General features: G+C 39.6%; 1 protein-coding gene across 1 annotated transcript; it reads left to right on the forward strand.

Annotated features, from left to right (window-relative positions):
• The first annotated feature begins 830 nt into the window (after nucleotides 1–830).
• Nucleotides 831–11,302, forward strand: LOC136686966 (GAS2-like protein 2A). Its single transcript, XM_066661098.1, has 6 exons — nucleotides 831–1,432; nucleotides 2,002–2,240; nucleotides 2,978–3,085; nucleotides 3,596–3,692; nucleotides 4,658–4,889; nucleotides 8,857–11,302. Exons 1-6 carry the CDS (start codon nucleotides 1,081–1,083, stop codon nucleotides 10,610–10,612), a joined length of 2,784 nt encoding a protein of 927 aa, XP_066517195.1. The 5' UTR covers nucleotides 831–1,080; the 3' UTR covers nucleotides 10,613–11,302.
• The last annotated feature ends 1,116 nt before the right edge of the window (nucleotides 11,303–12,418 follow it).

Here is a 12,418-nt window from a genome sequence, read left to right on the forward strand (position 1 = left end):
AGATATTCTTGAGCAAAACCTGTTTCGGTCTGTCAGTGATTTCAGACTGGGACGGAGGTTCATCTTCCAACAGGGCGATGACCCAAAGCATCCTGCTAAAGCAACAGTCGAGTGGTTTAAGGGGAAATGTGTAAATGTATTGGAATGGCCTAGTCAAAGCCCAGCCCTTAAAAAAAACCTCGGTATCACCACTGAGCTGTGCACCAACCAGTAATATACAGCCAAAAGTGTCCAGTGGGCAGTACACAGTGACCACTGATAATAGACTTAGGATATCTAACACATATTACAGCAACAGATAACCTGCTGTCAGTGAAGGACCAACAAGTTTAGTGTGTCTAATGTAGTAAAATGAGCCATGAGTACAGTGTTTTAAAAACCCATGAAGACACAATCATACTAGTGCAATACACACTAACAAACACACCACCAAATGAAGCAGGAATGGAGCCATTTCAAGAACCAGACTCCTTTTGGTGGAAAAGTGTTAAGTTTAACTTCAGCACTGTCGATGATCTACCACCTAAATCATGTCCTGTGGTGGTCCTGTGTGTTCCTGACTACAGACAGTTTGAAAGGGGCTTGACAAAGTATGCAGAGTAACAGAAGAACTACTGTAATCTGTAGTTGTAAAATTACAAAGTGCAACTATGTGGTCAGTAGAGCTGATAAACGTAAATATTTCAGGTACATTTCAAGAAACATAAACACTGGTGAAGAGCTCGGCGACAGACAACAAGTGGTTAAAAGGATTGTTTGAGAGGAGTCGCTGTCTGGTAACCCATGGCAACTCGGAGTTTACATAAAAAAATAAAACAACGCTCTGGAAACTGACATTATTTTGATGAGTTTTAAGAGTTTAGACGAGTTTACATTAATTTTGCTTTTACAGAATACGGTATAGTCGTGAATAATTTCGATTTTTACATGTTTACATTGCGTTATCTCCGTAAATACTGTAGCTAACTTACATACTATCTACCTAACCTTACTAGGCTTTCTGTCGGGTTGTTTTGCTGCTCTCATAGGTGAAATATCATTAATAAAGTCTCCGGGAGAGTTCAGGATAATTTAAGCGCCATGTCTGCGATAGAGCAAGCGTCGAGCCAGAGCATCCGACCGTTCAAGTCCAGTGAGGAGTATCTCTACGCGATGAAGGAAGACCTGGCCGAGTGGATGAAGGATTTATACCGCATAGACGTGAACGTAAAGACGCTAATTGACGTGTTAGAGACAGGAGCTTTGCTCTGTGCTCACGCCAATAACGTGACCCGAGTGGCGGCGGAGTTCGGGCGGCAAAACTGCGGGACTCTACTACAGCTGCCCACATCTGGAGTGACATTCGTAAGCACAGCTCAGCCCGCCACCTTCCTGGCCCGCGATAACGTGTCCAATTTTATCAACTGGTGTCGGAATCAGATGAATATTAAAGGTAAATCCACATTTCACTCAGACAAACTGTCTCACGTATTTAAAGCTCGATAAAGCTTATGTGAAATACGCGGTATGTCCAGACGTTTGTGACACACATATAAGTCTTAAATTCACAGTAACATATATAGCTAACATTTTAAAAATTACAAAAATTCCATATTTACAAAATACATATAATGTACAATGAACAGGAACTTTTGTTTTGTAGAAATAAAAATGTATAAGCGGAATATGAGCCCTTTAATTTGCGTTTGCTGTTAAATTGGGGTTATGCCAGAAGGTGGCGGTATTAGTTCGAGTAATTGAAGTGAAAACAGCTGAAACCGTTTCCAATTTAATAGTGACATATAATAGTTATGTGCTGGAGTGAAAAAACCCATGTTCTCTTCTTAAGAGAGAACGTTGCTGAACGTAGCAGTTTTAAGTACTGACCTTATCACACAGTTTATCACAATACTAATAACAAATAATGTCTAAGGATTTGATTCTCTTATCTCCAAACCACTTGATATGCAGTATGTGCCCTTGTGAACCAATTCAGAACTTTTAAACCCTCCCTCCCTGTAGATGTTCTAATGTTCGAGACGGATGACCTTGTCCTGCGAAAGAATGAAAAGAATTTTGTGTTGTGTCTGCTGGAGGTGGCCCGGCGAGCCTCTCGTTTCGGCATGGCCGCTCCTGTCCTTATCCAGCTGGAGCAGGAGATCGAGGAGGAGATTCTGAAGGAGACAGAGCATCCCACACAAGAAACAACACAGCCCCTAGCCCGGAGACGTTTACAGAGCACTAAGAACCTGGATGAGATGGTGATTGACCTGTGATCTGTAATACACACGTAGGAGAGTGGGTCATATTAGGCTAGCCTCAGTTATTTCAGTTAATGTTTTTTTAACAGTTCTTCAAAAAAGAAAGCCAGTCCATTCCAAATCATTTTTAAAGCTACTGATTAACCTTTTAATGTCTGTTTGGACAGAAAATTAATTTTCCAATTTTCTAGTTTCTTTTCCTAAAATGTGTAGGTTTAGCACCTGGGCCAGTTCTCCCTTCAGTTTTGCCATTTTGACATACAAAATGACAAGACCTAAAGAGCATTATATCTAATATGTTCTTACCTATGAAAAAAACAAACTCATTTGACAAAGGCACTGTGAAGAAAAATAGGTGTTCCCAACCCTTCAATTCACATTATCCATGACTGAGAGACCTATAAAATGTGTATAATGGCCGGGGTGAAGCATAATCTTGAACTAATCCCAGTCAGAAAGAGCAATTTATCCAGGGTCAGTTTTATATTCTGTCATCAGCAGAGACTGATTAAACTCAAGCCAAGGAGGATGTACCTCCTGATGCTTCCATATTTTGATTTGTGGCTTCTCTTGCTATTGAGCTATGGTGTGTTGTTGGTACTTTTTTGATATACTGAACTGATAAATAGATCAGATGCAGACAGTCCGAGCTTGAGGGACACTGTACAAGAACCACAATAAATGTGGTCTATCTGTGTGTGAGTCTTAGTTTTTTACCTTTATTTGTTTACTTACAGGTTCAGTATCTAATAAGTCGCTGCACTTGTCCCACCCAGTTCCCTATGGTGAAGATATCAGATGGCAAATACAGAGTTGGAGACACCAACACCCTGATATTTGTGCGAGTAAATAAACCTCAGTATCCCCCTTTTCCTCCTGTCTGTTCACTTTCATCTTCATTTATTCTTCATCAGTTATTCTGTTTATCGCTTTTTGTTTTTGCTCTCGTTTGATACTGATGGGAAGAGATGAGCTTGTAATTCTCTTTGCCATTTTCAAAGATATCATGCATACATTAAGCTAGAAATATGATTTGTGGTGATAATGTTTATGAACTGATATAATTATAATTTATAATCAGTGCTGAATTGAGAGTATTAGAGTGAGGTCTTTAAAAAAATTAAAGAGTAAAAATTACTTTTGTCATAATGCTAAGGTCTGAAAAACATGAAGCATGATGATTGAATTAAACAATAAACATAAACATAATCTACAGACATGGATGTTTTATGACACAGTAATCATTAGTCCTTCAGGTTTCCACAGAGGACTTAATATGTGGACAGTTGACTGTTTTTTAAAGGGATGATACCATATGATTTTCATTAAATCATTGTGTGTATGTGTTTGTGTAGATCTTGAGGAACCATGTTATGGTGAGAGTGGGTGGAGGATGGGACACCCTGGAGCACTATCTAGACAAACATGACCCCTGCCGCTGCACATCTCTCAGTGAGGCCATTTACCTCCTCTCTCTCTCTCTCTCTCTCTCTCTCTCTCTCTCTCTCTCTCTCTCTCTCTCTCTCTCACACACACACACACACACAACGACCAGCATGCTAGCATGCTATTAGATATTTCATAAAACATGCATTTCAAGCAGCTATATTTAATACTTCATAAGTGAATGTGTGTCTCTTGGTTATGAAAGGACATGAGATACATTTATGAATATATTTAACATTTTCTCTTTTCACGAGCTTTTTCTTTTTTTTTCCAAGACTGAGTTCATTCAGCCACAATACACAAGAGCACGCTAAGCCAGCAAGGGTAACTACTTCCAAGAAGACAGTTTTATGTTTTTCATGATCAAGGATTTCTTTGTCGAAATGCCATCAGATTTTTGTTTCCTTTACCAGTCCTGGCATTCCTTTGACATAAGGAACACTTCTATTGAATGTTGCAGTTTGTCCTTTTCAAAGAATGGCAGATTAACTGAAAAAAACAGCACTACAGCGTCATACCTGCTTTAGCGTGCCAACATCATCAAACACAATGTCAGTGATGCAGTAAGTTGTCAGAGTGCTGAGGAATGTGACCATGTGCTATAACAATAGGGAACAAATAAGCAGTTTCACAAAATGTTCTCTAGACAGAAAGCATCTGTAAAACTCTAGAGGACATTATTTTCCAATATTCATATTGAGTTTAACACATATATTTCAAGGTAGAGCTAGAACAAAATTGACAGCTAACCATGCAAAATTGGACAAGAATTCAGCCACATGACAAGCCTCTGTCTATGTTTAGATCTTAACCATAGACAGAGGCCTTATTTAACCTGCTCCTCATTTAGTCCTGCAGGAGTTACATAACCCAAGCTCCTGATGAGCTCAGAAGTCATCTCACTCTCTCTCTCTCTCTCTCTCTCTCTCTTTCTCTCTCTTAATTTTCTCTCGCCTTCACCTCCTTGCCAGCCCATAAGTTGGCTCACTGCCCAGCCACCCCGGTCCATGAGATCAAAGCCAGGCCTTGTGGGCCTGATGGCCAGTCTGGGTCTCAGACCACTCTGCTACTAAGCCGAGCCCAGTCCCCATTGGAGCCTGTGATCTGGGCCCCTTCAGCCACCTCTAGGATCCAAAGAGTGAGTCCCCAACCCAGGCTCTCCCACTTCCCAGAGCTAAGCTTCCGGAATTGCCCCTCTCCCAAGTAAGTTGACGAGTGGTCTGATCATAGTAATATGATTTTTTTTCATGTTACATAATGACACTTATTTTTCTGGCCAATGTTATAATAAATCGTCATTACCTGTTATATATACATGTAATGATTTATCAAGGACTGCATGACAACTCAACCTTGGCTACATCCAACATAAACAGCAATCAAAATGAATGACCTAAAGCTTTACATTTAAAGACCAAATGTTAAGCATCTGGTCTGTTCTTAATAAAAGCTCTGCAGATATAACATCATTTTCTTAAATATTTCCCTTTCCTACAATATCCTAAAAGAGTATCAGAGCTTTTTGGTTGTTTTTTGCACAGATGCAGATATATTTGCTTAACTTGCTATCAGCTGTTTTGCCAGCAAACCATTTTATAATTCTGGCTATGGATTAAACTTTTGAAATGAAAACTACTTATAGATGTAGCACCAAAAGCATAAAGATTTTAGCAGTATAGGGACTTTTCTGTGCTGTCATTTTGAAATAATTGATTTTGAATAATCTATGTGTCACATGATGCAGCTGTGGCTCCTAGGAAAGCGGTGAAATATAATCAATTACTAAATGTCACTGAATGCCACAGGTATTATGCACAGTATGAGAACACTGAATCCTTTAACAACACAGCAGGATAATGAGACGCAGCAGGGGCTGATGAGAGGTTAAAGAGCATCATCTGAAGTGTGTTTTCGTAGTATACTCTAGAAATCTAATCTCCTGCAGAGTTTAGAGCTATGCTTAATATTAAGCACAGTCAAGGTCAGCATCTGTCTGGTCAAGGTCTTCAAAAGGATCTAAATTCTAGGCTGAGGTGTGTTAGAGCAGGGATGCTACCAAACGCCAGAAGACCAGAGGTTGCCAACCGGTGGATTATGGACACTTGTAGTGTATGTGGTGTACTGATGTAACCTACATTCATAACCTCAGAAAAGTTTGTCACATGCATTTTTCTAATCCTTTTAAAGTGTGGCACAACAGCACAACACATAGTGTTGCTGTCACATAGCTCCAGGGTCCTTGGGTTGTGGGTTCAATTGTGCATTGTACTGAAATAAACATATAAAAAGAAGGAATGTGTGGGAACTTGTAAAAAAATTGAATAAAAGAATTGAGTAAATGAAGATAATAATCTGACATACAATCAATTGCTTGTGAATAGGCAGTTGTTATTTGCTGCATGTTATAACATTAGTTGTTGATGTTTAAATTTGAATATATAATTATTTCTAACAGTGTTTTAATCTTTTAGAAATACTGACAATACCCACTATGCACAAAAGTCATAAAATACACAGAATGTCTCCAGCCTATAATGTGTTAAAAAAACACTTCTCATACAACAAAAGGCTAATATTTGTAGCAATATTGAGGTAGAGATTATTTACATGCTGCAGTGTATGTCAGCAACCCATTGTTCCCTTGCTGTAACTATTGAAGTGACAGAAATCCATTTAAGCCTGCAGCTTTTCACATTCAGCCTCACTTGTGTATGAAGAATGTAATGGAACAAACTTCTCCTAAGCCCAGTGCTCAGTAACATCTCTGTGTTGATGAAAATTCCAAATGGCTGCAGTGAGACACTTTCTATTCCTCCTTTGAATTAATGTGCTTCTGTGTCCCTCCATAATGGACAAACCAGACAAATGTAGTCATCCCTCACTTAATCAAAAATAACCAAGCTCACGTGTTATAATAATTAAGTAATGCTTCCATGCACCTGAGCACAAACAATAGCTGCATATAATTATATGCGCAATTATATTAAATAACTGTTTTTGTCTCTGTCTCTTAAATTTCTCCAAATTCAGTGACCAGGTGACGTGTCTATAGTAGGGTTATTTAAATACAGTAATGAACAATAAGACAGAAGATTCAGACTCACTAATTCAGATTAAGGTTCTTGTAGTTCTTACATGATTTTGAATAAATATTCAATCCAACTACTGTTCATAACTTACATATAAACTATAAAATACACTATATAAAACTTACATATAAACTACAAAAAAACTATAAAATATAATATTTGGTATATTATTTTGATATATTTAATTCTTTACAACCAAAGAGAACATAAATCTGTTTTCTTTCTGGGTAGATACATAATGTAGGGTGACATGCTGGTGCTGCCGGTAATGTTGCTATGGTTATACACATACATTGATTTGTCTTTTAAATTTAGTTACATAAATACAGAAAGATAGAAATTCACATAAGGACTAGAGCACAAAGAAGCTACATCACCTCCTCTTTGGGTAAAATCTTTGCTTGAGGGTACAGCAATTACAGGTGGAGGGTTTGTTTGAACCTTTTGCATCTCACTGACAACTGTGCGGCATTCTTCATCTGGGGATTAATGATGGTAGGATATGTAACATACTACCCTGGGGCCTGCCACTCAGGTCTAACAGTTTAATGCATGAAAAAAGACCAAACCATCAGAAATCTTTTCTTACAAATAAACAGAAGAGAACTTTATTTACTCCTATTATGAAACTTGTATGCGCAATGAAATAGTTAATGGAAGAAGACAACATGCTAATATTCTCAGACAGTGTAATTTTTCACTCTGCTTGCAAACTGATTCCAGATATTGTGCTCTTGCTTTAGACAGCATGACTGATGACACCAAAACTTAAATTACTGGGGTATATAAAGGTCATATTTAATGCTATAGATTGGGATGTTACTGAGAAAATCCATGGATTTCTAAAATAACATTTCAAGAAATTTAATATTTGTTAATAATTTACATAGGGGCAACATTTTTATGGATAAATTGAGGTATCCTATGGCTTTATAAATGCTTTCCTTGAGAAAAGTTAAATGCTTTTTTTGTTTGTTTACATACTGCTTAAAGTGAAAGTTATGGATAACTACACAGATCAGTTATACCACATAAGCCAACTCTTTAAATGGCGTAGATTTGCTCGACATTGGTGGGGACCTATGAATCTACCCCCCGCCCGACATATGCCTAACGATTGGTCAGAAACGTTCTCCAATCTGTGCACCCGTCACATGTGCTCAGGGGTTTTGCACCAAATATACCTCCATGCAGTCAATCACCCTGGCTGTATGTGTTACGAGGAGGTAGAACTCGAGTAGAGAACATGATTTAACTCTTTCTGCACCTCTAGGTTAATGAGACTTTGACAGATCGGGTTTTTATTTTTTGGAGGGTATCAAATTATTGGTGGGAACAATTCTGTAATTGCTGGATATCAGTGGGGAAACAACACATCTATCCATGCTAATTCTTCTTTGTAGTTCTACAATTACAGATTATAGTCCACTTGTTGTACATTGTTAGCCCCATTTCACCCCGCTTTTCAATGGCCAGGACCCACACAGAACGTCCACAGAGCAAGTATGATTTGGGTGTTGGATCATTCTTGGCGCTGCAGAGATGGTAGCGGCTTATTAGTTTGTGTTGCCCTGGTACAAGTGGATCAGACACAGGCTGTGCACACACATGGTCTTTTCTGACACACCTAACTTGCAGTCTGTAATTGTAGAGCTACAAAATACAAGTATATTGTCAGTGTTGCTGATAAACTGTACAATACGAGTAGAAACAAACGTATGGTTATGGCTTGACACAATCTCTGACAAGCCCTTTATCATGATTTTATTCCATGACTTGGGATGCTGTACAAAAATGTCTCACTGAGGTATACTTGGATATCTGTCATTATAACTAGCAGTGAAAGAGCTTGGCTTAGAAACAAAAGTTAATAAGAATTAGATATAGCTTAGTCTCTGTTTTGATTTAGTGAAATTTGCTAGAAATTTGTTGTACTGCATTCTCTCTAATAATAGCTTAGTCACAGCCAGGTAACTATTTCAAAACAAAAATAAGTGCCATGTGGGGAAAGAGCTAATTATACTGTGAAGGCCCTTGTAATCTAAAGTTCCAAAGGCTAAACTTATTGATCTTTTTTTTAGACCGAAGGAGAGGGCAGTTATCTTGCCTTGTGGAAAGACCTGTATTGAGAGTAAGGATGACTCTGTGCTAAAGTCCACCAGCAGGACTGGCAGAGAGGCCAATAGAACGTCTCCATCTCCACGTCTAGCCAGCAGTCTTCCACGACCCAGTCGCCCCTCCACTCCGCCACAGTCTGAAAGAACCCAGTGTCCAAGTACACCTCTGATCTTTCAAGGTGTCCAGGGCCAGACCCCTCCTCAACACCAACAAGGCCCAGATAAAAATTTGGGTCGCACATGGAGCAAGTCAGAGTTTGTCTCCAAACTGAGACAAACTGCCACATCTGGGGCTAAGAACAGTGAAGAAAGGCAGAGCATTCCACATAAACCAACTGTTTCAGCATCAGTAAGGTCCTTCCAGTGCATTACACCAGATCCAAATCTTAATACTAATAAAAGCAATTTTGTAATTAACCAGCCCCCCACCATCAGTATACAAGCATCTGAAGAAGGTGGGAATTCAAGAAAGAACCCTGATTTTATTCGCATCATATGTCCATCTAAAGGGATAATGGGTGTCATATCAGGGAAAGCACACATCAAGTGCCTTACCACTACTGGAAAAGGCCAACTGGCTGCTTCCTCAGACCATTCAGCACAAAATGAATCTACTCTTGATGGAAATGGGAAAAGCCTGCAGAGAAGCACCTCATATGGTGACAATAAACAGTTCTTGGAGCTTCCTCTACACACTGTGCAAAGCTCTTCAATAAACATAAGCAGGACAAACTTAAATGACTCTGGTCTTCAGCCATCTGGAGCAGTCTGTGATGTGGATTGTGAAAAAGGAGAACAAGAGATGGAGAACAGATTCCTGTTCACTCCTCCTCCAATCAGTTCTGCTCAAGAGGCTGTTTTGTATCAGAGCCTTGAGGAGGAAATTCTATCAAATCTGCAAAAGCTTGGCATGGACTCTGATGCCAGTGACTCAGAGAATGACCAGTGCAGTAGTTGTTCTGAGACGCCTCCAGTTTCCGAAGAGATCTCATATGAAAATCGGAAACATGTCCCCATGCCCTCTTGTGGTTCTAGTCAAAATGAGGCAATGGAGGACAGGTTTCAGGCTGTCATTGGTGAGCTTTCAAATGGCAAGAAACCACTTGTGAAGGTGTCTCTTGAAAGCTGGGTGAACACCCTGTCCAGTGGTTTCAGAAGCAGTAAACATGAAAGTCATACTGACACTGACTCCAGACACCTGAACATTTGTAAACCCACTGTGGCTAGCTCATGGTCCTCCCTAGGCTCAAGTATGGCCTCAAAAGGCTCTACTGAAATTTTTCAGGTCCCAGAAACCAACAAAATGGCTGAGAACTCTGGGATTTGCAAACAGGAAAAGCCTCTGGCCTCTTCTTTCCACCAGAAGAGGTCTTTGAAGAAGCCAGAGCGGGTGCCTTCCATCTATAAGTTGAAGCTGAGGCCTTGTATACACCCCAGACGAGACCACAGACCTGACAAAAAACCTTCAAAGATACCTAAGCCTGTTTTCTATAGAAGAAGCCAATGCTCAGGAGATGAAACTGAGAACAGGTGGTCAGTAGACAGCACTGCTGTGTGCCAAAGTCAGAAAGGACTTGATACTTCTTCTACAGTTTCCAGAATGAGGCAGTCCAGGAAAACTATGTCATCAATTGGTCCCACAACGGCAACGTGTGTCATGAAGTGCCAAGGAACAGACAAGGAGACAGTAGCTGATCATGAGTTTGAAACCTGGGTTTAACTACATTTCCTACATGTTATAATTAGTGCCATCATCTCAAAAATGATCTGGTATGAATTCAGCAAGGGCTTATTTTGTTCAATATTTCCGTGGTATGCAAATTACTGTTGCACGTGTCATGTAAATCTAAATGAGAATTCTTGGCATTTCAGGGCACACTTGGGGAAAGAAAAGCTGACAATAAATAAATCCATTTTATGTATAATAAACTTCCATCCATCCATTATCTGTAACCGCTTATCCAATTTAGGGTCGCGGGGGGTCCAGAGCCCACCTGGAATCATCGGGCGCAAGGCGGGAACACACCCTGGAGGGGACGCCAGTCCTTCACAGGGCAACACAGACACACACACATTCACACCTACGGAGACTTTCGAGTCGCCAATCCACCTGCAACGTGTGTTTTTGGACTGTGGGAGGAAACCGGAGCACCCGGAGGAAACCCACGCGGACAACACACCAACTCCTCACAGACAGTCACCCAGAGCGGGAATCGAACCCACAACCTCCAGGTCCCTGGAGCTGTGTGACTGCGACACTACCTGCTGCGCCACCGTGCCACCCCCGTATAATAAACTTAATAATATTATTAGGGTATGTAGGTTGCAGTACATGACCATGACATCTTGACAATAAACAAGTTGGTCATTTCTATATATCTTATAATCATATGACCAATGATTTTTTATTGTGTGCCAATTTAATCTTTTTTAAGGTGCTATTTTTGCACATTTTCTGATTAAAATGTTAATATGTAAATGTTTATATATATATATATATATATATATATATATATGTGTGTGTGTGTGTGTGTGTGTGTGTGTGTGTGTGTGTGTGTGTCTATTAATATTAAGCCATATGTAATGATTTTTTATGCATGTTTTTTGTTCTTTCAGCAGTGTGCCCTTAGATTTGTGTACCAAGTGAAGCACTAAATTCTCATTAGCTGCAGAGTGCTGATTCCTTTAAGTGCTATTGGCTTTAGATTTACCCAACCATTCCTTTTAAGATTCTCTCATTTATATTTGACCAGGTTGCATCAGAAACTTTGAAAATCAGATTTTTTTTTCCATTAATGTAGGAACAGGATGATACAGCACTAAGAATTCCAAATGTAGTCCATGATGTTCTCAGCATTGTTCGGTTTGACATGCTGTACTTTTATTGTATAAGTGGGTTGTCTTTTTTGTTTTTTTTGTTTGTTTGGTTTTTCCATTGAACAGGCACAGAGCAGCTGGAGGGCATTGAAAATGGAGGCATGCACACCATATTATTGTGCACAGTAAGGAGTTTCTGTCTTAGTCACATGCATCTATCTTAGTCACATGCAATAAACAAATGTATTCTGCATGTTTATTTGATAATGAGAGGAACGAGGCACACGTGCAGTTTGCTTTTCTTTATCCCAAAATGATCAAGAGAAGCCTGACACCTAGATGTTATTAGGCACTTAGGCATTCTCAATGAGGCTCTCCTCAGGGGCATTCTCCTTAGTCTCCAAGTCACCTTGCATGTCTGTGTTTGTGGCTGCAGATTGCAGCCTTTATAAATAACTCTTGGCATAAGTCTGGAGCTATTTATAGCCCCCTCAGAACTGTAGTCTGTGACAATACAACAGATGCGCTCCTGTGCATCTCGCTCTTACTCGCTTTATCATTTTCTCAGCTCTCAGATGGTGATATGGAATATTGACCTAAAGATCCAAGATCAAAATTCTTCTGTATATTATTACAATACTCTTGTTCTAGTTTGGAAATAAACGTCTTAAATGAATAAATGTATGTGACCGATGTACTGAGAGTGAAA

This window comes from Hoplias malabaricus, chromosome 2, assembly GCF_029633855.1.
Source record: "Hoplias malabaricus isolate fHopMal1 chromosome 2, fHopMal1.hap1, whole genome shotgun sequence".
Lineage (NCBI taxonomy): Eukaryota > Metazoa > Chordata > Actinopteri > Characiformes > Erythrinidae > Hoplias > Hoplias malabaricus.